A 25,086-nucleotide genomic window follows, 5' to 3' on the forward strand; every position below is an offset into this window, starting at 1 on the left:
GCTCACAAACATTCCATTTAAAGTCCTACCATTAAAAGACAAAGGGGAATATGAAAAGCAATTTTGCTTCACCCATCTAGCCAGAAATGTTAAATGTTAATGTTAATCACCTCTGGCTCCCACTGACAAGATCTCGGCAAGATAAGTACTTTGGTTTTCTTTAGTTCGTTTTTCACTTTGATTTTATTTTACTGTTGTTAGTGGTAGTTTCACCTCCACTAGCACTGGTATTTATTAAAATAAATATTAAAATTGCTGGTAGTGCAATTAGTATCTGCATTACGGGATTACTTTTGGCAAGAGGGTGAGAGATCAGACAGTGAATGAGCTTAAAGAATGGTATGTAGACCTATCTAAGACTGGACCTCCCGCAGTGACTTTTGACTCCCTGAAGATCCAGAATAATAAAGAAATGAAGCTCTACAGCATTATGATCTAACTTACTGAAACTTTTCTTAAGTTACCTCTAATGCTTAGAAGTAACTTAAGTTTCAATGAATTAATCCATAATAACCCTGATTCAGAGGGTTTTTAGGATAATTTGACCCATGAAAGGCCGCCAGCCCAATGAGAATGAGTGCAATAAGTACCCTAAGTTGTATAAGGATTAGATAATCTGGAATCCCATTACAGAGAAAACATGGTCTTGATGATGTTTAGGTATTAGATGATTGAAAAAAAATCATCTACTACTTAAACATGCTCAGAACATTCAAGTTACAATGAGATTCAAATCCAAAGCCTTAACATTAAAAAGCAGAAATGCTCATCACAGACAAGACCAGCAAGTTTGCAGGAAGGGATATGATACAGATTGTCATAGTAAAAAAATTGAACAGAATATTTGTTGGAAACAACTGCTATTTAATTATGAGGAGGGGTCATACTTGTTTTTGAAACTAAATTATCACCATAATGTTTAGAAAACAATGTGATTAGAAAACTGAAGGTTGTGTAAGAAGCTGAACGTTCTACAATTAATCTACATATTTGACTGTAAAATCAAGACATATTAGCCATTTAAAAAAAAATACTTTGCATTCGTATTTGATACAAGTTTCATGCAATATAATACACATGCACAGTTTTTAATTTGAAATAACAAAAATTTATAAAATATGAATAGATCACTTTTTTTTTTCAGCAGCCACAATAGAGTAACATAGCATCAGTAACTATTAGTTCTATGTTTAGAACATTAGAGGAAACCATAAACTTTAGATATTTTGTCCATTTACAATTCGCATTGTTTCATTTATTTATGGTCATGTGTCAACTATAACATGGTTTTTGTTCTGAGGATGCTGGCTTGAAATCCAACAAAACATTATTATTATCATTATTATACAGGTATCTCATGGAGTTAGAAGACTCATCATGAGAGATCCATTTATTCACACACACTAGCCATCATTCACACAATACCTATCAAATTTCTCCTTAAACTCATTTACTGATGAAGCACCCACAACCACCTTTGGCAATGCATTCCAACCATTTGTCAATCCTATAAAACCCATTTAATAACTTAAATGCTTCTATTATGTCTTCTCTTTTATATCTATCAGCTAAATTTTGAAGCCTACAGACAGTCAAATCTATTCTCATAAGGAGCATTCCACAGACTTGCCACAATCTTTGTCACTCATCTCTGGATCATCTCGACAACTTCATCAATACGGAATCCAGGAGTCCAGATCTGTGCCTTTATTAAAGCCTTATATAGGGGAACAATAACCTCTCTATCCCTGCTTGTTAGTGTGTTCTTCAACAACTATGTAGTCTGATGTGCTGTTTTGGTTGCCTTTGCCATCTAAACTTCAACTTCCTGGCCTCATCGGTTTCTGCAGTTCAGTTCCATCAATACAGTACAGTCATACCCCCACTTATGCGAATCCGGAGTTACGTGGTTTCATATATGTATGTATTCCCATCCCGCTTCACGGCTCACCACTGGTCGTATCTTTCTGGCGCCGGCCGCATTCGCCAGTGTCGCACATGCTGTGAACAAGCACTGATGTGTTTTGCACGGTTTCCATTCATACACGATTTTTATAGTTTACAAACCTTGCGATTGTTTAATGTTATGTTCTTGATAAAAATTTTATCACATAAAAAATAATAATGTCGTCCAAAGGAAGCAAGTCCAATTCTTCTACAGCTAGCAAGAAAAGAAAAACATTGACTTTGGAAACAAAACTCAACATTATTAAGGATTTTGAAGGCGGAATGAAAATTTGTGAGCTAGCAAAGAAGTTTGATCTACAGGAATCCACAGTAAGAACAATCATAAAAGAAAGATTTCCAGATTTTGGAGGACATAGATTCTAACGAGGAACGAACTGTAGCTGCAAGGTAAGGAATAAAAAAATCATTAGCTTGCTATGAAGAAATTTTGCATGACAAGAAAAAGACATTATGCCGTCAGATGAATCTATTAGATTTTATGAAACCATTGATATCGAAATAACTTTCTTTTTTTTATGTACGAAAAACTACAATTATGATTATACTTCTTAAAAAATATAGGTGTTTTTGTAAACCTTTGGTCCCAATTAACTAATACTTTGTATGTTTGTATGCAAAATTATACCCGAGTTACGCAAATTTGACTTGCGCGCTTTCTGTTGGTCCGACCTACCACGCAACTTCGGGGTATGATTGTATACAGCTTCTGATCTCTTCCCAAAGTGCATTACTTTACACTTGGCCACATTAAACTGGCAGCAATTTACCTTTGTCATACTGCTAGTCTGTTTAAGTCTTCCTGCAGGATCTCTGCATCATCTTCATTTACCACTGCTCTTCCCAGTTTAGCAACATCAGCAAACAATTGACGACCAAGCCCTGTGGTACACCACTGGTCACTGCCTCCTCCTGGACTCAAGTCATCCATAAACTACTCTTTGATATCTGTCCATCAGCTACTCTCTAATCCAAATCACCAGATTTATATCCATCTCCATTTGCATCAATTTATGCAATAGAGTTCTATGTGGAATCTTCTCAAATTCTTTTGCAAAGTCTAGCAATATCACTGAGTAGTAGTGATTTCCCTTATCCAACTCCTTGTCACTTGATTATAAAAAGTAAGCAAATTACTAAGGCAAGACCTACCCTTCACAAAACCATGTTGTCCCTTATGGAGAATCATATTCCTATCCACCAAGTCTTAAATTCAAGTCTTTCATCAATTTCTCAAATACCTTGTAACCACCACTCCTGAGATGCTGACTGGCCTATAATTTGCTACTTTTGTCTTGGAGCCACCTTTATGCAATTTGAATATTCTTCCTTCTTTCCACTCCATTGGCACAATCCCACTACTAAGGCTTAAATTAAACAGCTTGTCAGAGGGAGCTGATAATTCCCTTGCACATTCTTGTAATACACAGGCCAATATGCCATCTTATCCCATAGCTGTGTTGAGGTTCTGTAATACTTTTAGTACCTCCCTTTCTTCAACCTCTATTCTCCTATCAGTCAACATCACATCTAGACATCACAATGTCACTACCTAGATAGTGAACTGCAAATTGCTCACTCAGTAATTCAATTATTTAGTTTGGTTTTTTACCTCCCCACCATCAGCACTTTTTAAAGTCATCCTTCCACAGTCATTCCTCCCTTTATTTGCCCCATAGCGAAAGAACTCCTTAGGGCTTCTTTTGGGCTCGTCAACTAGCTTTCTCTCATAATTAGCTTTAGCCTTCCTTGCTATACTTGCCTGTCTTACACTGCTCATGGGCATGCTGATCACCTTTTCCTTTATAAACTCTCTCCATAACCTTTTCTTTGTGTGCAACTCCTGCTTAATGAAACTATTCATCCATCTTACTCCTGACTCTAGGCATACATTTAAATACTGCTGTCTTTAAACACCCCTTTGACCACTTCTCTTGTGCACCAACATCTCTCCCCCTACAAATTCTTATGCCATTGCTCTGCTGAAAGCCCTGTTTGTGAGGTGTTGTAATATAATTAAAATAAGTTATGAATAACATTCAACACCTAAGCTTGTAAATTAGATGGCCTTACTCCTGAAATAACACAAAATCAGAACCGTCTACAAGCCTCTCGACAAAGTCTAGATTTTTCTCAGGTAAAAGGAATACGAAGATCCTCTTTCTTTCACAGGTGTTTACAGTATCCCCTGTCATGTAGAATCCCATAATTTAGACACAAAGAACATAAAAATATATTCAGTATGGACAATCAGAAAGCAGACTTGCTCAACATGCCTTGGATGAAGACATTTCTCATTACGTGGAAGAAAGCAATGCTAGTAACACAGATCCCGGTTTAAATCACAGACTGTTCCTGGAAGCAGTTCATGTGGTACAGAACCTAGTGAAATGTAATAGAAATGATGGCTTGATTCTACATAAATTTTGGCCACTGCCCCCCCCCCCCCCACTCTGCCCATCAGCAATAGTTACAGAACATCACTGCAGAAAGTGCCACCATCACCCTCCATACATGCGACTGTCCTTGATCTGGTAGTCCTTTTGAAGTTTAGTCTTCACTGAGCACATAACTTCAAAGTTGACTCTGATAAGGATAGCTTGAGCTAGCAAAACATCAGGTTGTAAATATTTAGATCTAGTAGATAATCTATTTCATTCATGTTTCTATATACAGTAAAACCCCTTTTTTACACTTTTCAGGGGACTGATGGAAAAAAAAGCGTAAATAGCAGGAAATGTAAAAAAACATTAAAAAAAGGCTAAAAGATGACTTACTGCTAGTATGCGAGTCTACATACTCGATTACAAAATTTAATAACTGAAAATAAATGAATTTACAATTACTTACATTTATCTATTTAAAAAAATCTTTAATTGTTGATCGTTTTTGTTTTTCGGTTTTTTTTTTTTTTTTACATGCCGCCAGATTGCTTTGCATTCAGTTCAATGCTTGACCTGTTTTTTTTACTATTGTGTTCAAAGTGGACATGGAGAGTCCAAGATATTTTGGACTCTCCAATCTACACATCACAGAATTGCCATCTTTTCCTCTACCGAAATACATTTTCTGTCTTTTTTCTCCATGTTACTAACATGGATAATCCATCATCACAACTTGAAAGCAACTTTCACACACTAAATTATGTAGCAGAAATTCTGCAATATCAATTCTTACTGTGATTGAAAAATCACAGTATTGCTCACGACTACATTACTGCTGCAAGCATGCAGGCCACCATGATGGCGGAAGCGAAACTACAGTTGAAAGCAACGCCACCATCTGGGAACAGAAATGCACAGATTTCCGCACAAATCAATTTAAAAATCAGTATTGCCACCCAAGAAAAAAACGCAAATTACGGGAAATAACGTCCACATCAAGTTGTTAATGGCGGGAAAACAATATATCGTAAGAATAGGCCTTAAGACGGGACAAACGGAAAATGACGTAAATAGCAGGAAAACATAAATTGCGGGAACATAAAAATGGGGTTTTACTGTAGTTTTAATTCCAGAAAATTCAACATGGAAGTGTGTGAGCAGTAGTGCACATTAAGCTCCAATGCGTTGGCAAAGTCAACATGAAATTCTTTTTTTTTTAATAGATGAAGTCTGGTTTTGCTATTTTATGGGGTATATTTTTATTGAATTTTTTGGCAATTTTTTGTTGATTTTGCAGGATATATTCTGAAATTTTTTGCTCATTTTGTGGGAGATTTTTTTTAAACTACAGTAACACTAATTCTTTATGCTGTCTTTTTTAGAATAGGGCATGCAGCAAGATTGAAGGACTTGTGGACAACACTCCAATCTAAGAGTAGCCTTGAAGATGATCCTATAAGTTCCTATACACAGACTCCGTCCAGGTACAATCAGGCAAATAAGGAGGAGGAGGATGATTTTCCAGCTGATCAGAAAGCTTACCAAAATGGTTACCATCACATTATCTGGCAGCTGGCCTATGGAAACCACTCTACTGTGGTACCCTCAAATGGGGGAGGTATCGGCTCACTAGTTGAATAATCACAATGTGGAGATCATGCCCAGCAAATCCACCAGCCTCTGGAAACTGTTCTAGAGACAAAATGTGACAATAGCTTAAATGGTAGAGAACTCATTGTGTGGTGAAACACTAGGTGATGAGTCATCTAACATCTAAGTCTAGTTGGCATTTTCTCCAACTAGAAAAGGGCTTTTAAGGTGGTAATACTCTCCTTGCCAGAGCCCCATTTGTGGAAATGGGATATACCAAAAGAAGGTGGGGGTTACATGTCTGGGACAGGCTATATACTGCATATGTCACCAGTTCATTAATGGCCTGAAATTAGTTATAATAATACCTGATTTGGGGCAAACTTATAACCAGTTAGTTACATAAAATAATTCTAGATGCATGTGATTTACAGTGATAATATGGTATTGTGCTATGCAAATAAAGTAGGGTTATCAGAAATCAAACTCACTTAAAAAGGCAATATGAAGAAATACATGAAATATAACAATGAACACTGGATATTGATCACAATGATGCGCTATGAAACTAAATGACTGCATCCGATTTCATAAAAGAAAATGGGGAAAAATATAGAAAATCAATAATGTTTTTAATACAATAAATATTAAACAATAGAAAATATAACTAGAAAAAACTTCCAGTATATAAAACTTCAGTTCAAATAAATTAATTAATAAAACATTTTAATAATAATGCTGGAAATTATATTACAGTACTAACTGTTTTTCTTACCTGTTACTTTGATAAATTTGGACAGAACTATTTAATTCAGCTAGCTGTTCTTTAAGTAACTGTAAATTGGAATTAACAAAACTCAGTTCCAATGCGACAGTTTCTTTTAACTTCTTGTTTGTAGTTGCTCTAATTGCAATGGAAAAATGTCATAAGCAATAAAGAATAAAAACATCATTTCCTATCATAAGATTAATGTATTTATTAAAAATAATTCAAACACTTAAAAAATTTTCTGGATACTAAGGATGATGCTAGAGAAGTAATGTTTATGCTAGTGTTATGTCCCTTTCTATCCTACGATTTTGTTTGTCTTACAAACTGCCTTCGTCTATATTCTTCTAACTTCTACTTTCAAGACATCACCAAAATTTCTACTAATATCTGAGTTATTGTTCCCCGTAGTATCCCTAGTATTTGTATTTTAACTGCGCCCTTTGGGATATTTAGTTTAAGATATTTTATACATAAACAGAGAAAAGGAACTCAAATATCTGAAAGTGTAACTATTGCAGTCGTGACACTATTTCTTGTTACTCAACATTAATTCCCCGCGTGGTTAGGCTCGAATGTTTCTAAGCGGTGCATTGGATTAGCAATATCAGACAACCTTTTTTTATCATTAAACAAAAGGTTTATTTCTCTAAACATGGTTTAGAGAAATATTTCTCTAATCAATATTTCTCTAATCAAAATACTCAACTAAATTAATTACACACAAAAATTAGCTTAATACAAGTAGTTGGGCTATGATTCGACAAAAGTTACTACGATCATGCCGCCACAAAATTTCATACAAAACATGAATTCACTTAACATGGAAAAATTAGATCACCACACATTATTAGATTATTCAACTTCAAGTACACTAACAAAATCATTAACTACTCTAGCACATACTTATGACAATTCTGATTCTCTACACATCACACTAGGCATTCAAATTCCTCTGGCTACTTGATTACTCAATTCACACTAATCAAACTCAATATTAACAAAACCATTTACTTCATTAACACACAACTATGTCATTAACTTTCGTTTTACAATGTAGTAGGCACTCAAGATTCTTAGGATAATTAATTATTCACAAATTATCAACACTAGCTAGCTTACTTTTAACACTCTCTATCAAATTCTAAAGTCCTATTATAATTTCCCCCTAATCACTTTAACAGTTCCGTATTATGACAATGGTACCTATCACAAACAACTTCTAGTTAACATAAGACAAAATTCACAATACCTTTCTTTAGCTTCACTTACGGGCCTTTACCTTCTACTGAACGAACTTGCTTGCATAACTTCTTGCAATTCAGGGCTATATAAACATCTGCACCATCGGCTGTACTATCCGAAACGAGGACATCGATATTTTCACAGCTTCCTATGACTCTATGGATATTTCGCTTTCTACATAGGAATACGGGAATAGCTTTCCCGCTCACCTTCGATTCCTTGTTGTGGCATGAGGATATAAGCCATATCTCTCCACTCAGGAACACCGTGAAATCCACTAGAAAACCAAACTAAAACCACCGCGACTATCCAAACGTTTCTTCTCCTCTGGCAAAAAGGCCTCAAGCCTCCTTGACTATCTAAACGTCTTCCCCAAAACCCAAAAGAGCCTACTCTTCGAAAAGACACGAAGGGGGGGGGTTACCAACCCTTTTATAGCTGCTCCCCTAATGGCGCCCTTTCTTACTTCTTTTTCCCGCCTCCTACTTGTCTTCCGTCTGTCTACCAATTGGGTAGCATTTTGCCGCCATACGTCATTTTGATCAGCAACTCGTAACGAAGTTTCTATCCGGGTATAGGCCCTAAGCGATATTCCGTTATTTCTCTTGTTAGCCTCTATCTTAACCCCCTTTGAAACCTTTTCTCAGAATTCTACTTAATGCTTAATCTGTAGCCTCTTACATAGCATATTTCATGACTCATTCTTTTATACTTATGCACTTAACTCTTTCATTCTTAATCGCATTACTACATTAATTCTTAGATAGCTACTTATTTAATACAAATTCCTTGTTTAGTCATAATACATCTTAATACATTCTTTTCTTTTGTTATCTTAACTAAACAATAGACCTTTACATTTTACTCAATTTATACTGGATTGAAGAATATTTTATTAATTAAATTATCCTTTTTATGCAGGGGTTTTTATTTATGTTATTTATTTTTCATGTTACACCATGATAACTGAGAATACTATATTCTCAAGATATCAGGCGTAACACTAGGAAAGACTAAAAGTAAGTCCCAAACACATTTGTGTTGAATATTATCACAGGTAAGGGAAAAACTAAGATTATGTTTGTGAGAAAAAGACAAAACTGTTTTGGAAGTAATGATGGTGACCAGATTGTCATTAACCCACTCAAGAATGGTATGGAGATCAGTGTTTAGGGTATGTATTGTAGACTTTAAAGTGTGAGATTTTTTTTTTAGCACAAGATTTGCTATATAAGCAAATAGTTGCATTAATAGCTGAAGAGAAAACACTCACCATCATCAGGCACTGTGGACAGTCATTACTTTTATGTTCTCAGCAAATTACTGAAAAGATCTTGATGCAAAACATTATCAGATTCCTTTTCTTTTATCATTGACAGAGTCTGCATTGAATGAATGGAAAAATTCCAGTATACATTTCTCCAAACCTTGTCATGGCACGTGCCCCAGTAGTGAATGGTGTAGACAAGGAGATCTAAGGTGGATTTTGATTGGTTGAATCCATACTGATGACTGATTAGTTGACAGTTCTCCAGCGGTAAGAAGTTGATTGTCGATGATGTTCCATATTACTCTATACAGCACTGAAGTAAGAGCAATAGGTCACATGGTAGGTGCATTACATCCAAGCTGTGCATTTTTTTTTTGACCCCACACATGAACGGTCAAGACTTATAACACTACAGTGCCATGTGTGAGCAAATGATTAAGGGGTAATGTAGCTTGTTGATATATTTCTTAAAGAGTGGGAAGTTAAACTCAGTGGGGAAAAACAATATGGAGGAGATTATTTAAAAAAAAAAAAAAAAGAGGTAAATGGAATAAAGGATGCCGATGAGAAATTAGTTCAGTGTATTCAAAGCTGGACAGTTTGAGTATTGGCCAGTGCCTTTTCTAGTTCTTCTATGGTTAGAAAAAAATAGAGGAATGGAAAGAGCCAATTCAGAAGAGCAATGCCCATGAAGGTATATAGAACAGGCACAGCACTGAAACAGAGTGCCTATGATAAAGTGACTGAAGTGAGTCTGTGAGTGAAGGGTCTTCTGTTAAGCAGATTACCCTCTTCTGAATATCATCAAGAGTTCTTAGAGAGGTCTTGGGTGCTCTACCAGAAATGTGGGAACAGTATTCCAAAGTTAGATGGATCTGAGACTTTAAAGTGTTGGGAGTTGAGAGGAAGAGAAGTTGTGCTTAGAACAGAAAGGAACACTAAGCTTTTCAGAGGCTAAGGAGGCTATATAAGTAATATGTTTATAACAGGATAAACTGGATGTGACAGTCAACTCAGGAAGAGAAAGTTGATCTGGAAAGGAAACTGGAATGAGTAGTAAGGCAGGCTTGAGTTTTTTTTGTTAGCATTGAAATTTATTAAGTTGTCTTCACCCTTTTCAGGATGTTGAAGTCAGTGTTCAAGTCACTGGTTATGGAAAATCTTGAGGCAACTAACATTAGGGTACTGCAGTGTTTATTGAATGAGGAATAGAGATTTGAAGTCAAAACAAGGAGGTCTGATGTAAAGGGAAGAGTGTGGGTGAGAGCACAGAACCCTGAAGCACACCACCAACAATACAGAAATCTGATGACAGGAAGCTATCCACCATGACACACAATGAACAACCATTGAAGAAGCTGGCAATCCAATCCAATCACAGAGTGTAGAAGGGAGACCATAAGATGGCAGCATGTTCAGGAGGCCTCGGTGCCAGAGATGATCAAATGCCTTAGAAATATTGAGAGCAATAACATAAGTTCTTCCAAATCTTTCCATGGCCTGAGTCCAAAGGCGGGCGAGAGGAGCTACAAGGTCAGGTGTAGAACGAGAATGGCGAAATCCACATTGGCAGTTACTAAATAACTGATGAATCTCCAAGGTAATGAACAAGCTGGTTGTTGATAACCATCTCTGTCACAGTTGAAAGTACTGAGGTGAGAGCAATAAGACAATAGTTAGATGGCTGACTTTTGTCTCTCTTCTTGGGTCAAGAATACAAACTGAACCAGAAACTTTTTTTAGTATCATGATTAATGAAGGTTTTTCTGATGTCTTTTTAGCAAACATTCAGAGGAGACATGCAGTAGGCAGTTTGTGGAAGTACAGGAGGTGATTTGCTTTTGACATCTAGACAGGAGTTGGAAGGGGAAAAAGTGATGCCAGGAGGCCTGCCTTTTCCTTGGAAAAGGTTACCATAGTACCATTAGGATGCAAGGGAAGGGCAAAAGTTAAGCCCAACAACCTTAGCAAAAAACAGAAAGGCTCAACTAGCAGTTCATCAGCAAGCGAGTTTATTGCATTTCATTCTTATTAAGCCTGATTTGAAAAATCAAAACTTTTTTTTTTACACTTTGCTAGCTGGTGGTGCACCCTGTTGGGTATCTACCTGGATACTGAACGAATGAGGATGGGCTGGCCATTTGGGATTTAGACACCAAATTGTATTCTTATTGGTTAAACCAAAAGACAGAATGATGGTACATGACAAAATTTCATGATGGCTGGGAGCGTCTCCCAGATAAACAAGACCCCCGTTGTTTTTGCCAGGCAACCAGCGAAAAGTCAGCTACTGGGCCAAATCTGAAAACACACCCCAACTCAACATCACTAGAATTAAAGATCGGTACTATCAACATAAGAAACCTGAATGGCAAAGAAATGGAGCTAGCTGAGGAATTAGATAAGTACCAGATCAACATAATAGGGGTGACTGGAACAAAAAAGGCAAAAAATGGTGAGATCTTTCTGAGCAATAAATACAAAATGTTATATTCAGGCAATGACAATCAAGGAAATGAAGGCCTATCCATAGTATTCAACACAAAATACGAGGCTAATCTTCTTGAATGGCAGTCAGTCTCAAGGAGAGTGATGTGGGCAAATATGAGAATAGGGAACTGAACAATGAGACATTTGTGCCTATGATCCCACAGAAGGTTCTACTAAGTAGAAGTAGAGGAATTTTTTGATGCTTTAGAAAAAGCAACTGACACAATGAAAAAGGAAAAGTTGGTCCTTGTTGGGGATCTAAATAGCAGAGTAGGAAATGATTGTGACATACAAAAATATTTTGGGAAAATTTAGAGAAAAGAGCAAAGCTAATAATAACGGCAAATATCTGTTGGATTTCTGCTCAGGACATGGACTGGTTATTATTAACACCATGTTCCAACATAAAAATGTGCACAAATACACATGGAGAGAAGAGGCAGGGAATAAGAAAAGTCTCATTGACTATGTTAATAGTGATGTTTTCTCCTTGGTGCAGGACACCAGAGTGTACAAAAGATTTTAAATTGGAAGTGATCACTATTTAGTCTTGAGCAGGATAAAATTGAATTTCATATTGAAAAGAATAACATGTAAGAAAGTTTTAAAGCAAATAAAAGTTGAGCAGCTCTCAGATGAGAACTGTAGACTAAAACACACAACGATTATTGAAGAAAAACTGAAAGAGTTTGAGAACAGGAATCAAACCTTGGAGATTCAGTGGCAAGCCTTGAAGAAAACCCTGATTGATTCAGCTAGAGAGGCATGTGATGAAGTTGTCTACAAGGATAGAAAAATTAGAACTCCATGGTGGACACAGGAAGTTAAAGAGGCAGTGAAGGGAAATAACAAAGCAATATCAAAAGTTCCTGGAAAAGAAGTCAGCTTGTGCTCTTAGAGAATACAGAGATAAGCGTAAGAAAGCTAAACACTGTGTAAAACTAGCTAAACAAAAGTCATGGGAGGACTTTGGCAAGAACATAGAAAATAAATATCAAGAAGGTGGCAAAATATTCTGGAGGTTGTTGAAGAAGTTTAGGAATGGAGGAAAGAGTGCTATAAAAAAGGCGGTAGAGATGATAAAGGTGACATGAAAATGGGAGAAAAAGATATCCTTGAAGTATAGAGTAATTACTATAAAAAAACTTAAACGAAACAAGCAGTGATGATAGCACAGTGGTAAAAAACACTGAACAGGCATGCAGTCAGGGATACATATCCATACTTGAAGTAGAAAAAGCCATCAAAAGCTTCAAATGTAGTAATACAGCAGGAGTAGATGATATTCGACCAGAAATGCTGAAGTATAGTGGCATAAGTCTTACAGTGGCTGCACTTCATAGTTCATAATGCATGGACAGAGGGACGAATTCCTGATGATCAGAGTAGAGCTCTCATAGTACCCATATATAAAAAGGGAAATAAAACTGCATGTGAGAATTACAGAGGTATTTCTCTATTGAGTGTTCCTGGTAAGATCTATGCAAGTATATTTGAGAAACGGTTGAGAAGAATTGTGGAAGAAAAGCTTGCTGAAGAACAAGCCTGGATTCAGGCCCAATAGAGGCTGTCAGGATCAGATCTTCACTTTACAACAAATAGTCGAGAAATCATTGGAATATAACAAAGATCTGTATTTAAGTTTTGTAGATTTGGAAAAGGCATATGACAAGGTGCCAAGAAAGAAGCTATTTAATATGCTACGGTTATATAGTGTCAATGGGGCATTATATCAAGCAATTCTTAGTCTTTATTTGAGTTGTAAGTCAGCAGTTAGAATTGAAAGAAGTACAGGAAGATGGTTTAATGTTAAATCTGGTGTGAGACAAGGATGTACATTATCCCATCTGTTATTCATCATCTATATGGATCATATTATGGAGGAAAGTGGTATTAAACATGATATCAAAATTGGAGATGTTAATGTCAGCTCTTTGCTTTATGTAGACGATGTTATACTTCTAAATAAATCTGCTACAAGTCTGCAAGATTCCCTGACTAAATTGAATAACTGTTGTAATAGATATGGTATGAAGGTCAGCAATAAAAAGACAAAGACAATGAAAATAGGCAGAATCATTGAAAATATCAACTGTGTTGTGAATGGAGAACCTGTGGGACAAGTAAAACATTTCAGCTACTTAGGCACGATTTTTACTCAAGATGATAAATTAAATATAGAAATAGACAACAGAATCAGCAAAACTGGTATGGTGGGAAGTCAATTGAATAAATTCATATGGAATACGAGAGAAATTTTAGGAAAACTAAATTAGCTGTATACAAGACAGTGTTCAAACCAGTTTTAACTTATGGATCTGAGAACTGGGTCAGAAGTAAAACGCTTGACCAAAGACTAGAGACTGCAGATATGAGAGTCCTGAGAAAGATTAGAGGCATGAACAGATGGCATCAATGGCAATATCATATTAAAAACGAGGATATTAGGAAAGAACTTGACATTCTCAGCATCCAGGAATGTGTTAGCAGAGCTAATCTCAGGTGGTATGGTCACTTAAACAGAATGGGCGAGGAAAGATTAGCAAAACAAGTGTTCTCTGCCAGGTTGGCAGCAAAATGACACAGAGGAAGACCAAGATATAGGTGGATTGATACGGTACAAAGTGCCTTAGACGATAGACAAGTATATATCTTGACAAGTAACAGACTGATTTGGAGGAAAATTGTAGATATGAAGTTAGTAATGATGTAATTTTTTTCATGTAGTACTATCATATCCTGTACACCCCTTAAGGGTACATGGCAGGAATTTGATGATGATGTGTAAGCTGAATGAAAAACTGGAGTTTTTAATTTAAGTCAATTGAACATAAGCTGCATTTTTATCATGGATGCAGACAAACGTTTTTTTTTTTTTTGGAAACAGTGCTTGAATACGAGTCAGGGATGTGCACTGGAGTGGGGGAATGAAGGCACACTCATTCCAGTGAGAATTATTTCAGTTATTAGTTCAGTTCAGTACATGAGTTTGGATCATGAGAGCGAAAGTAGCATAAAAATTTCAGAAGTCATCCCAGTTGGCATAATTATAGCACCACGGGGTAGAAGGCTGAGATTGGCTGGGAGGAGGATGAAAGATAGAGAAGGAACCTGAATAAGATTGTGCTCAGTCGCCAAGGAGAGAGCAGACATCCATAGGATATTTGGAGAGAGAGAGAGAGCTGGTTAAGAGAAGGTCAAGAATGTTGGTAGAATGATCAGGACTATCTGGTTGGTATATTGACTATTTCTGTTAGGTCATTTTGCCATTTCTGATGGCAAAAGTTTCAGCTTCCCTTCCGGAGGAACAATTGGTGTTATGGACATTAAAGTCTCCAAGGAGGAACAATCTCACAATTTGGATAATTAATTTGTAAGAAATCAATTTTGAATGATAGGTTGACAAAAAGAGTAGCAGGATTGTCATAGTTAGGCAAGCAGTAAAAGCAGCAAATGAAAGCAGTAAAGTGAGGTAAGAAAAATTACCTGCCACTTTGTGTTGTTATTATTACTATTATTACATGCTCCATAGAGTCAGCACTCATCGTGAGAGGTTCATTCAACTGACAACATATTTATCATAGAGAATCTTAAATTCCTTAACACTCTTTGCATTAATAACACATTCTGGTAATGCATTCTGTTCACTCATAATTCTCCATGTAAAAAATCTACTCCTCACATCCCTCTTCACTACATGACCTTTGGTTCTTCCCCTCTCACCTTCTACTCTTTTTCTAATCCCCTCTGGATTAATCTGATAAAATCCTTTCAATAGCTTAAATGTCTCTATCATATCAACTCTCTTCCTCCTATCCAAACTCTGTAATCACCTCTGGACCCTCTCCAATGTCTCCACATCACACTAAAAATCAAGTGACTAGATTTGAGCACAATAGACCAAGTGTGGTCTGACCAACGCTTTACACAGTGGCACAACCACTTCCTTATCCCAACATGTTAGAGTACATAGAAGAACTACGATGTTCAGTCTTCGCAACACTAGCAATATGCCCCCTAAAGTTCAGTCTACTGTCAACCATCACTCTCCGAAATCTCTAATCTCATCCACTTCCTGCAGTACAATACCATCGATATAACACACAGACATATTTCTGCACTCCAAAATACAACACCATGCACTGATTGATAGTAAAACCACAACCCCACTCCTCTGTCCAAGTAAAAAAGTCCTGAAGGGAATTAACATCAGCAGTGATACTTATAATTCTTCCCAACTTTGCATCATCAGCAAACAACTAAAGATCCCCAGTCAATCCACATGATATATCATTTACAAACAAGTTAAACAGAAGGGGCCCAAGAACAGAACAGGCCCCCTCCTTTTTTGAGACACTTCCCTATCATACAACAACCTGCAGGTATGGACATTAAAATTCCCAAGCAGGAACAATCGCCCAATTTGGGTTATTTATTTATTTCGTATCCAAACACAAGTGGTATAGTAGTAAAGCAATTCGTACAACAGTATTTGCAACAAATTAGGATACATTACAAATGAAAACAGCTTAAATTTAATAGGAGGATTATTTATTGTATATATATGTTCCTCCAGTATCTTGCGCAATCAACTGCTCTTTCTGTTCAGGATATAAGGCTCTCTTTTGTGGAAGATGATTAAAGAAGGGAGTAATTTGGGTAATTAGTTTGTAAGAAATCAATTATGAGTGATAAGTGGACAAAAAGGGCAGCAGGACTATCACAGGATCAGTAAATGCAGCAAATGAAGGTGGACAAGTGAGGTAAGGAAATCATGAGCCACAGCAGATCAAAAAGTGGGGATTCCAAGTTGGATAGCCTTTGACAGAGGATATCAGATTTCCAAAAAGCACGTTCCACCCTTTTTGCAAAATGCATTGTATAGGATGTAGTTGGAATAGTCGAGGTGGACTATTGTCGTAGAGGATGCCAACTGAGATTCTGTTAGGAAAGAGAGATCGGGTTTTGATGTCTGTTAAGTGGTGATGTATGTTGTCACTAATGTTTGTATTAATGCCTCGAATGTTGGTGAAATGAATATGGAAATTTTTTTTATTGAAAAAATTTTGGTATTATTTATGGTGGGTTGTGGGTGTTTTTATTATGTGTTCCAATTTTTTTTGTTATATTTTCATATTTGTAGATTTTTTTAAATTTTTTGTGGGAGTTCTTTTGTATCCACAGTTAAAAGTAATATTTTTATGATTGACTTTCACGTGTAGGGTGGTTGATTCAGAAAACAAAGAGAAGGGACATGCAGCAGGGTGAGGGACTTGTGTGCTTAACTCTTACAAAGGGAATGCCCAGACTCCAGTCCAAGGATGGCCTCGGAGAGTGCACCCCCCCCAGCATGCCACTGACCTGGTTTCCCCTCCAGGTATGACCAGCTAATTGGGAAGCCTCCAACAGATGCATTACATCGAGTTCAGTCCTGTGCACCATCTGGCCACCAGTCTGCAGAAAGCTGTTTTACTGTTGTACCCTCAAATGGAGCAGAAACTGGTGCAAGTTAAGTATAATATAATACAGAGGATCAAGAATGAGTTAATTCAGGAGTAAATATCTTCAATCCCATAACTGGTAAGAGTCCAACGAATCCCCAAGTCTTTTTGATATTAGTGTTGTTAACAATTCTTTTGATGTCTTTATCGTGGAAGGCCATACCTCCTTATTTACCTAGAACTCTGAATGTGATGCTGAGTTCCAGGTAAATTAAGGAGGCAATTTGCTTTGGTCAACTATGCAGAGCTTGGATGAGAAGAATGATACCTGGAGATAGCATCATCTTTAAGTGATGATGCAGTGCCTCTGCCATCTAAGTGATAGAGAGGCTGGAGCACAGAATGATAGAAATTGTGCCCAACTTTTTTAAGGGACCAGAAACCAGACAACCCTGTTAATGATAGTTGTACTAGTGTTGTGAGTCTCAGTGCAGACTGAAGAAAAAAAAAAAAAAGTTGAGTGTTTGTCTCACACCTACCATCCTACTACTGACCAATTGCCATCATCTTAATCCTCTCCAAAATAATGGAGAAAGTTTTCAATGGTTAACCTCGCTACCTAGAAGCACACCAGTTAATCGGTGACTACCAATACAAATTCCACCGATGCAGATCCACTGCTGATCTCTTAGTCTACATCCCCTACCACTGGACACATGCCACGGAAAGGTTTGGAGAAACATGTGCTGTTGCCCTTCATATTTCCAGAGCTTTCAATCGTGTTTGGCATTAAGGCCTATTTTGCAAACTGTCTTCCTATGGTCTACCTGTCACTCTATGTAACTGGATAGCCAGCTTCCTCTCTGGTCATTCACTACATGTCATGGTGAACGGCCCACTCTCCTAGCTTTGCCACAATGCAGAGTGCCTTGAGGCTCCATTCTATCACATATATCCTATTTCTCTTATACATAAATGACCTATTCTCAATCATCACCAATCCTATACACAGCTTTGTTGACAATAACATACTCAATATCCTATTCCTCTGATAAATCGTGTAGTTCTCAGTTATCCTTAACATCAAGATCATCTGCAACCACTGCCTTAAACATTGATTGCCATACCATCCTTCAGTGGGGCAAAGATAACCTAATTGCCTTTAATGTTGCCAAAATGCAGTCCAGCCTTTTCTCTCACAAAAGGGATCTCAGCTCACCTTCCCTTATCCTCAAGTAAAATACACACATCACCAGACAGGATTAACACTCCCCCCCCCCCCCCCCCCCCCCACACACACACACCTGAACGGGCCCTTACCTCCAGTCTCGCCTGGCATAAACACATCACATTGATAGCCTCCTCAGCCTCTAAAAAACTAAAAATACTTTTCTGCTCAAGAAGCTTTACACCCATCAAGCTACTAACCCTATATAAATCCCAAATCCACTGATTCCTATAATATTGTCCAGACATTTGGGGTGGTGCACCTAAAACCTTAAAAATTCTTGATGGTTTCCTGAGGAGAGCAATTTGGCTCATAGATGACCCTTCTCTCACAGACTCACTTGAATCTCTATCTCACAGATAGAATGTTTCAGCTCTGTCTCTCTTCTATAGGTACCGTCCATGGTCACTGCTTCAGTGAATTGGCAAGCACCATTCCTCCACTTACTGTTGGGCCTGATACCCAACATCCCTTTTCAGTACAACTTCAAACACATTGAACCTGCTTCTCTTCTTCATTTATTCCATCTACTTCTGTCCTCTGGAACAGCTTTCCTCATGTGTTTCCCAACTTCAACCAATAGATTTCTTCTTTCTCAATTCCTATCTGCACCTCACAACTCACAAATGGCACTGATGTGCTATAAATTCTTGTACTTCTGTGTGAGATCAAGCAATTCGTTTGAGTAATGCTGTCTGTTTTATGCTGTAAATCGTTTTTTTTTTTTTAAGTTTACCTTACTTATCACACAGATAAGTATTTTGAGTAATAATTGGTAAATTTGCTCGAATCTTACATAGTATTATTTACTTTTTGTATCTTAGCGTGTCTGGGTGATTTCTGTATGTTTTCTGAGTATTTTAATTAGTAAATTGATAGACACGATTATTTGTGCACATGGCCCCCATAAAGAGAAATACAAAGATGGCATTCAGGTCGCCATCTTTGTCTAAAAATTTTAATTTAAAGGATTTGATTCAACGTACCGTTTGCAAAATGTATGCATTGAAGAGAGCAGCTGGAGTCTGGTTAAACAACGATAGTGGAGTGAATGTGTGGATAAAGTGTAAGGAATGTGGGGATTTAAAGAGTGTTTCAGGTCGTGAGAGTGATATCGTTGTTGAAAGTGAGAATGTAGAAAATAGTGATATGCGAGGTATGAATAGTAATATTTGCGAGGTAGTACCAGATAGTTGTGAGAGTGGCGTTGAAAGTGAGAATGATGGTAAACATACAGAATGAACGAATGTATTAACGGAAAATAAAAATGATGATACTGATGCAATGAGTGAGATCGCACGGTTACGCAGAGCGATACACAGAGCAAATCGGCAGCTGGAACGTTGGCAAAAATGTTTACCGAGCGTATTGACTAATAATCAGCAAAAGTATGATAGGAAAAATAAGAGTATGATAGTGGGCGTAAACAAAAATGAAAGAGCGAGTGTTGTACGGAGATTCTTTATAATAGTAAAAGGTGTGATAGTTGAGAGTTTAACAAAATCGTACCAACCTGGTGCGAACGTTAAGGATGTAAGCGAGTCAATTAGAATGTAAAAGCGGCAGGTGAAAGAATTGATAGTAGCAGGTACAAATGATTGAAAGGAGATAAAATCGCTATGAGAGGGGATTCGAAGGAATTGTTTGAGGTAGCAAGAGAAGAGTGAGAGTTAGGATGGCGAGTCTGTTGCCGCGGTATGATAGTAAAGAGTATAGAAGGAGGGCCATAATTGCTAATGACTTTATGTGTGGATTATGCAGGAGGAGTGCTGTGGAATTTGTGGATGTGTAAAGTGAGTTCGATGGGCGAAAGGAATTATATAAGATGGATGGTTTACATTTGAATGGATCTGGCATACGGAGACTTGAAAAGGAGGTTCCAAGACTGCTGTTGTAAATTACCGACGATTAGCAAATCAGGAATCGTTGTCAAGGTCTTGGAGAAATTAGTCAAGAGAAAAATACAGGACTGGATAGATGAAAATGGGATACTGTATGGGGGACAACATGGTTTTGTGAAGGGTAGATCATTCTTCAGTAACTTGCTCACATTTTATAACACAGTGACGACTGAACTGGATAAGGGTTTACAGTGATTCTACTGGACCTTGCTAAGGCCTTTGACAGGATACCCCATGGAATTCTAATCAGTAAAATGCAGCATATGGGGATGGATATAGGGTTGGTGAGATGGATAGGAGAGTGGTTGATGGAGAGAGATCAGAGAGCGGTTTATTCAGGAGTAGAGTCCAAAAGACGGCCTGTGACTAGTAGTGTACCGCAGGGTTCTGTTCTTGGACCACTTCTTTTCAATTTGTTCATTAATGATATAGGAAAGGATCTGAGAGGAAGTGTTCACTTGTTTGCTGATGATCCAAAGTTGGGTAGAACAATAGTAAGTGCATAGGATGTCAAAATTTTGCAAGATGATATGGATAGTTTGGAGGACTGGGCTAAGGAAAATGGATGTCAATTTAATGTGGCAAAGTGCAAGGTTATGCATTTTGGGGTGAAAAGATTAGCAGCAGTATATGATGTTAGTGGAACTGTACTCCAGGAGATCGATGATGCCAGGGATTTGGGAGTGTTGGTGGATAGGGAGTTGAAGTTTAGGGCGACATCGCAAAAGTGGCTAAATCAGCTCATCAAATCACTTCGTTGCTGAAAAATACTTTAACAAGCAGAGACAAACAAGTTATTGTTCCTCTGTACCGAGCCTTGATAAAACCCCATCTAGACTACTGTGCCCAGATATGGGCGCCAGGGTTTCTTCTTGATGGGGAGGAGGTGGAGAGGATCCAGAGATGAGTGAAGTTATTGTAGTACTGTGAGGTAACCAGTTAATTGCAACATAAGATATGCAGTAGACAGCAGCAATTTAGCTAATGTCTTATCTAGTGATGGAATATGCAGAATTTGACCATTCGCAGTGGATATTAAAATTTGGAAAGTTCAGAACGAAGTCTTTATTTTCCCAAAATAATCTTCATGCTACTTGAGAATGGTGAGAACAATTTTTAAGGAATTGGTTATAGAATATTTGAGCACTGATTACTAGAAGGCATTGTGAATGAAGAAAGGAATGCCCAGTTATCACCAAAACTATGGATAGGATTTGAGGGGGTAGAGAGAGAGAGAGAGGCAGTATAGCAGCAAGAATGTAGTATGAGTGAAAACAGAGTACCCTCAAGTACCCTAGCTGATAAAGAAATTTAAAAGAAACCATGATGTGATAATGATTCATGTTGAAGTTTCTGGAATAAACTACATAGAACTGGAATGAAAATTAACAATTTAATAACTAAATGAAATTACATGCAATATTTCACCTGCTTCAGCTAGCATTCAAAGCACTTTGAAGACACACACACTCAGCAAAGACTACAAATGAAATGACCTAGAGAACGCAGACAGTTACGTGTAGGCAACAGCAGTACTCGCTCCACAGCAGACTTCTGTGATTACTGATGATGGGACAGTTGTTCAAAGTTTGTGTAGCATTACACCACCAGTTCTACTGAAATCTACTGGGTTATACAGAACATGAGCTGCTTTGAGGAACAGTCTGTGTGATTTGAAATGGAGAATGTTGTCATTACAAATACATGTTTTGTTGATTTTCACTGAATTTGAAATATGCATGAATAGTCTCTGTGATTTGAAATGAGATCCGTGTAGTATCCTCGCTTTCTTCCACTTTATGAAAGTGGTCTTCTTCCAAGGCATGTTATGTTAGTCTGTCTTTTGCCCATATTGAATATACTTTTCATATTCTTACCAGGGTAGTCCTATCTGCTCAAAACACTGGATTCAGTATTTCAGATACTATTGTTAAATTGTGAATGAAGCTATGTTATGTAATTTATTATTTTTCATTCACATTTAACATGGCTTATTAAATATTAATCATGGTTTATATAAAATTGTTTATTATTCCTTAATTAAGAATTACTAATTAAATATTTACTCAAAATCTGACCTGCTATTAACTTATAAAATAATAATATGTTTAGAATTTTGTATAACTAAATATATGTGGTGTAACGTAAAGTGTTAATTTATATTTAACTGTATACGTAATCAAAAAGTTAAAGAAGTAGCTTAAATATTCTGTTGTTTTATTTTGTGAAATATTTAATGTTATGTAATCACTCATGAATAATAATAGACCATACATTACATTAGCGAAATGTTTACGTGCAGTCTGTTGTCATGGAGACGCACGCGTAAACAACCACGAGTGGAGTAGAGCGTGGCGTTCGAACGTAAGGTGGGAGTGAAGGTCATATAGAGATATAGATAGATATATAGAGAAGAGGGAAGGTCATAGAAAAGAGATAGAGAAGAATTATTATTAAGGAGTGAGGAGAGAGTTTTGCGGAACCAAGATTATATAATCCTCAGGGCAGAGATTTATGAGTATAGTGTTCGAAAGTGAACCTATAAGTAGTGAAACATAAAGTTTAATGTTATAAGCGAAATCTGCTGTTGTTATGAAGAAAGGTTGATACCGTAATCAGATAAAAGGAAACTGGACAGTCAATGCGAAAATTCTGATTAGTTCTAGTTAATCTGGATTACGATTAAATTCTATGTTGCCCTAAGAAAAAGGTTATATTGGTTACTTGGAGAAGAGTGAACAGGAAAAGATATTAGTACCTAATTACTGTTGTTTGGAATAGTGAAGTGCAACTTACAGTAATACAGTTTAAACTATGGAGAATATTTGTTATGTGTGTTCCGCTAATGTTAATTAAGTTAATTCATAAGTGCTCTCTCAATAATTTGATGTATTGAAGAATTTGTCTGGTAAGAGTAGTTGTATAAGTTTCTCTATTCTAGCATTAACTGTAATATACCTCCGATGCTCAAGGTCTGGGAATATATTTGCTTGGAATATAGCTTACGTAGTTTATTGCCTGCTGTGAATATAAACATTGAGCTGATAGATTTGTGAAGACTGAATAAGTGTGAAATTGTTATATTAACTTGAGATAAGAAGATTTGTGTTTTTGAGACTGTGAATAGTATATGAAAGTTAGAACATTGAATTAGCATCAGTGACCTAAGAAGATGTGTTAAGTTAATTGTATAGTTCCATTTTAAAATAGAGTTCTTGTATTTGTTGACCATATCATATATTAAATGTTTTATTTTGTTGATCTAAATATTGTGTTTGCCTGAATTCCTTATTATTGCACCGTTCATAAATATTCGAATCTTGCGGGAACCCCAAGTAAAAATGATAATAGATGATTCGGCCTAATGAGATGACTGTTAACTTAATTTAGAACTGATTCTACTATTTATATAGACTAATCTAAGAATAGGGTGGCGCAGTATAAATATAAATTTCCCTACTTTTGGATCGGTGATCATTTCGTAATTAGTTGTATTATTCATAAAAGTGACTTGAAACTAGATAGAATTAGAACACGACAGAAAAGAGTCGTCACGACACTATAAACACAAGAGAAGGAGAGAGGATCCCGAAAGTCCATGATTTGTCTACAGACTCTTCTAATTTTGTGTGGTTTTAGGAGTTGATCCCAGTCTGTCTGTTGTACTTTTAATGTAAGGTAGGAATATGGTAAATGTATAATTTGGTTGGTGGGGGGAAGTCTTCTTTTTATTGAAAAAAAAGAACAATATAGGAAACATATAAGCAGACTAGCAACAAAACTAACAATACTCTGGAAGAAGACCATGTCATTAAGTGGAAGAAAGTCAGGCTACTATAGAGATCCTGTTTCAAATAACAGAAACTGTTTCTGTTGTTCTACATAACCCAGTGAACTGCAACAGAACACAACACACAATGATATGACCTTCACCTAAAACTTTTCAGGCATAAACTGCCTGATATCTGAGTATTAATAGTGTCTCTTGGCCAAAAATGAATTGGATATTCTTGATTAAACTTTATTTAATCAGGAAGCTCAACAGTCTTACATCTCAAGCAACTTCCAGTAGACAAGGTGATTGGCAACATGTCATATTAAAAGCTTTCAACCAATGAAGTCAAAAATGTAAGCACGTGCTTCAGTTTCACAACTGCTTCAGAAAAAAATCCAGTATGCTCAGATCATAAATGAATTCAATATGAAAAGATTAAAACAAGATGAAGAATACATTATTAGGCTAAAAGCTACTATCTTGTTAAAAAAAATTGCACCCCCTCCAAAAAAGAAATATCATTAAGGGGGAAAAACAGCCTTGAGAATTAAATCATAGTGAAGGCAGACAAAGCAAATGCCAAAGTGATGCTTAATGCAGAAGACTAGAATAATAAAATAATTAAGTGATATGTCAACATATATTCCAACAGTGAAAGATCCAACAACACTGATTAAAAAAATAAAATCACAAGCCTGTTAGATAATATTACAACCTGTTAAAAAAATTTCACCCCCCCCTCCAAAAAAGAAATATCATTAAGGGAGAAAAACAGCCTTGAGAATTAAATCATAGTGAAGGAATACCAAGCAAATGCCAAAGCGATGCTTAATGCAGAAGACTAGAATAATAAAATAATTAAGTGATATGTCAACATATATTCCAACAGTGAAGGATCCAACAACACTGATTAAAAAAAAAATAAAATCATAAGCCTGTTAGATAATATTACAACCTGGACAGCAGAAACTTTGTCCAAATTAAAAATCTTTTGGGTTACACAAAACTGGAGTCGCATTGCATCCCAT

At 36.7% G+C, this 25,086-nt stretch overlaps 1 protein-coding gene across 2 annotated transcripts in view; it reads right to left on the reverse strand.

Moving 5' to 3' along the window:
* Positions 1-25,086, reverse strand: part of Rhp (GTP-Rho-binding protein rhophilin) — a 288,568-nt gene that overhangs the window by 138,381 nt on the left and 125,101 nt on the right. For both annotated transcript variants that reach the window (XM_090398531.1, XM_090398532.1), the window contains one exon: positions 6,715-6,843. In XM_090398531.1, coding sequence (XP_090254657.1) covers positions 6,715-6,843 — 129 coding nt within the window. The remainder of the gene's footprint in view (positions 1-6,714; positions 6,844-25,086) is intronic.

This window comes from Typopeltis vanoorti, chromosome 9 (genome assembly GCF_054136105.1).
Source record: "Typopeltis vanoorti isolate ZY-2024b chromosome 9, IOZ_Tvanoo_1.0, whole genome shotgun sequence".
Lineage (NCBI taxonomy): Eukaryota > Metazoa > Arthropoda > Arachnida > Uropygi > Thelyphonidae > Typopeltis > Typopeltis vanoorti.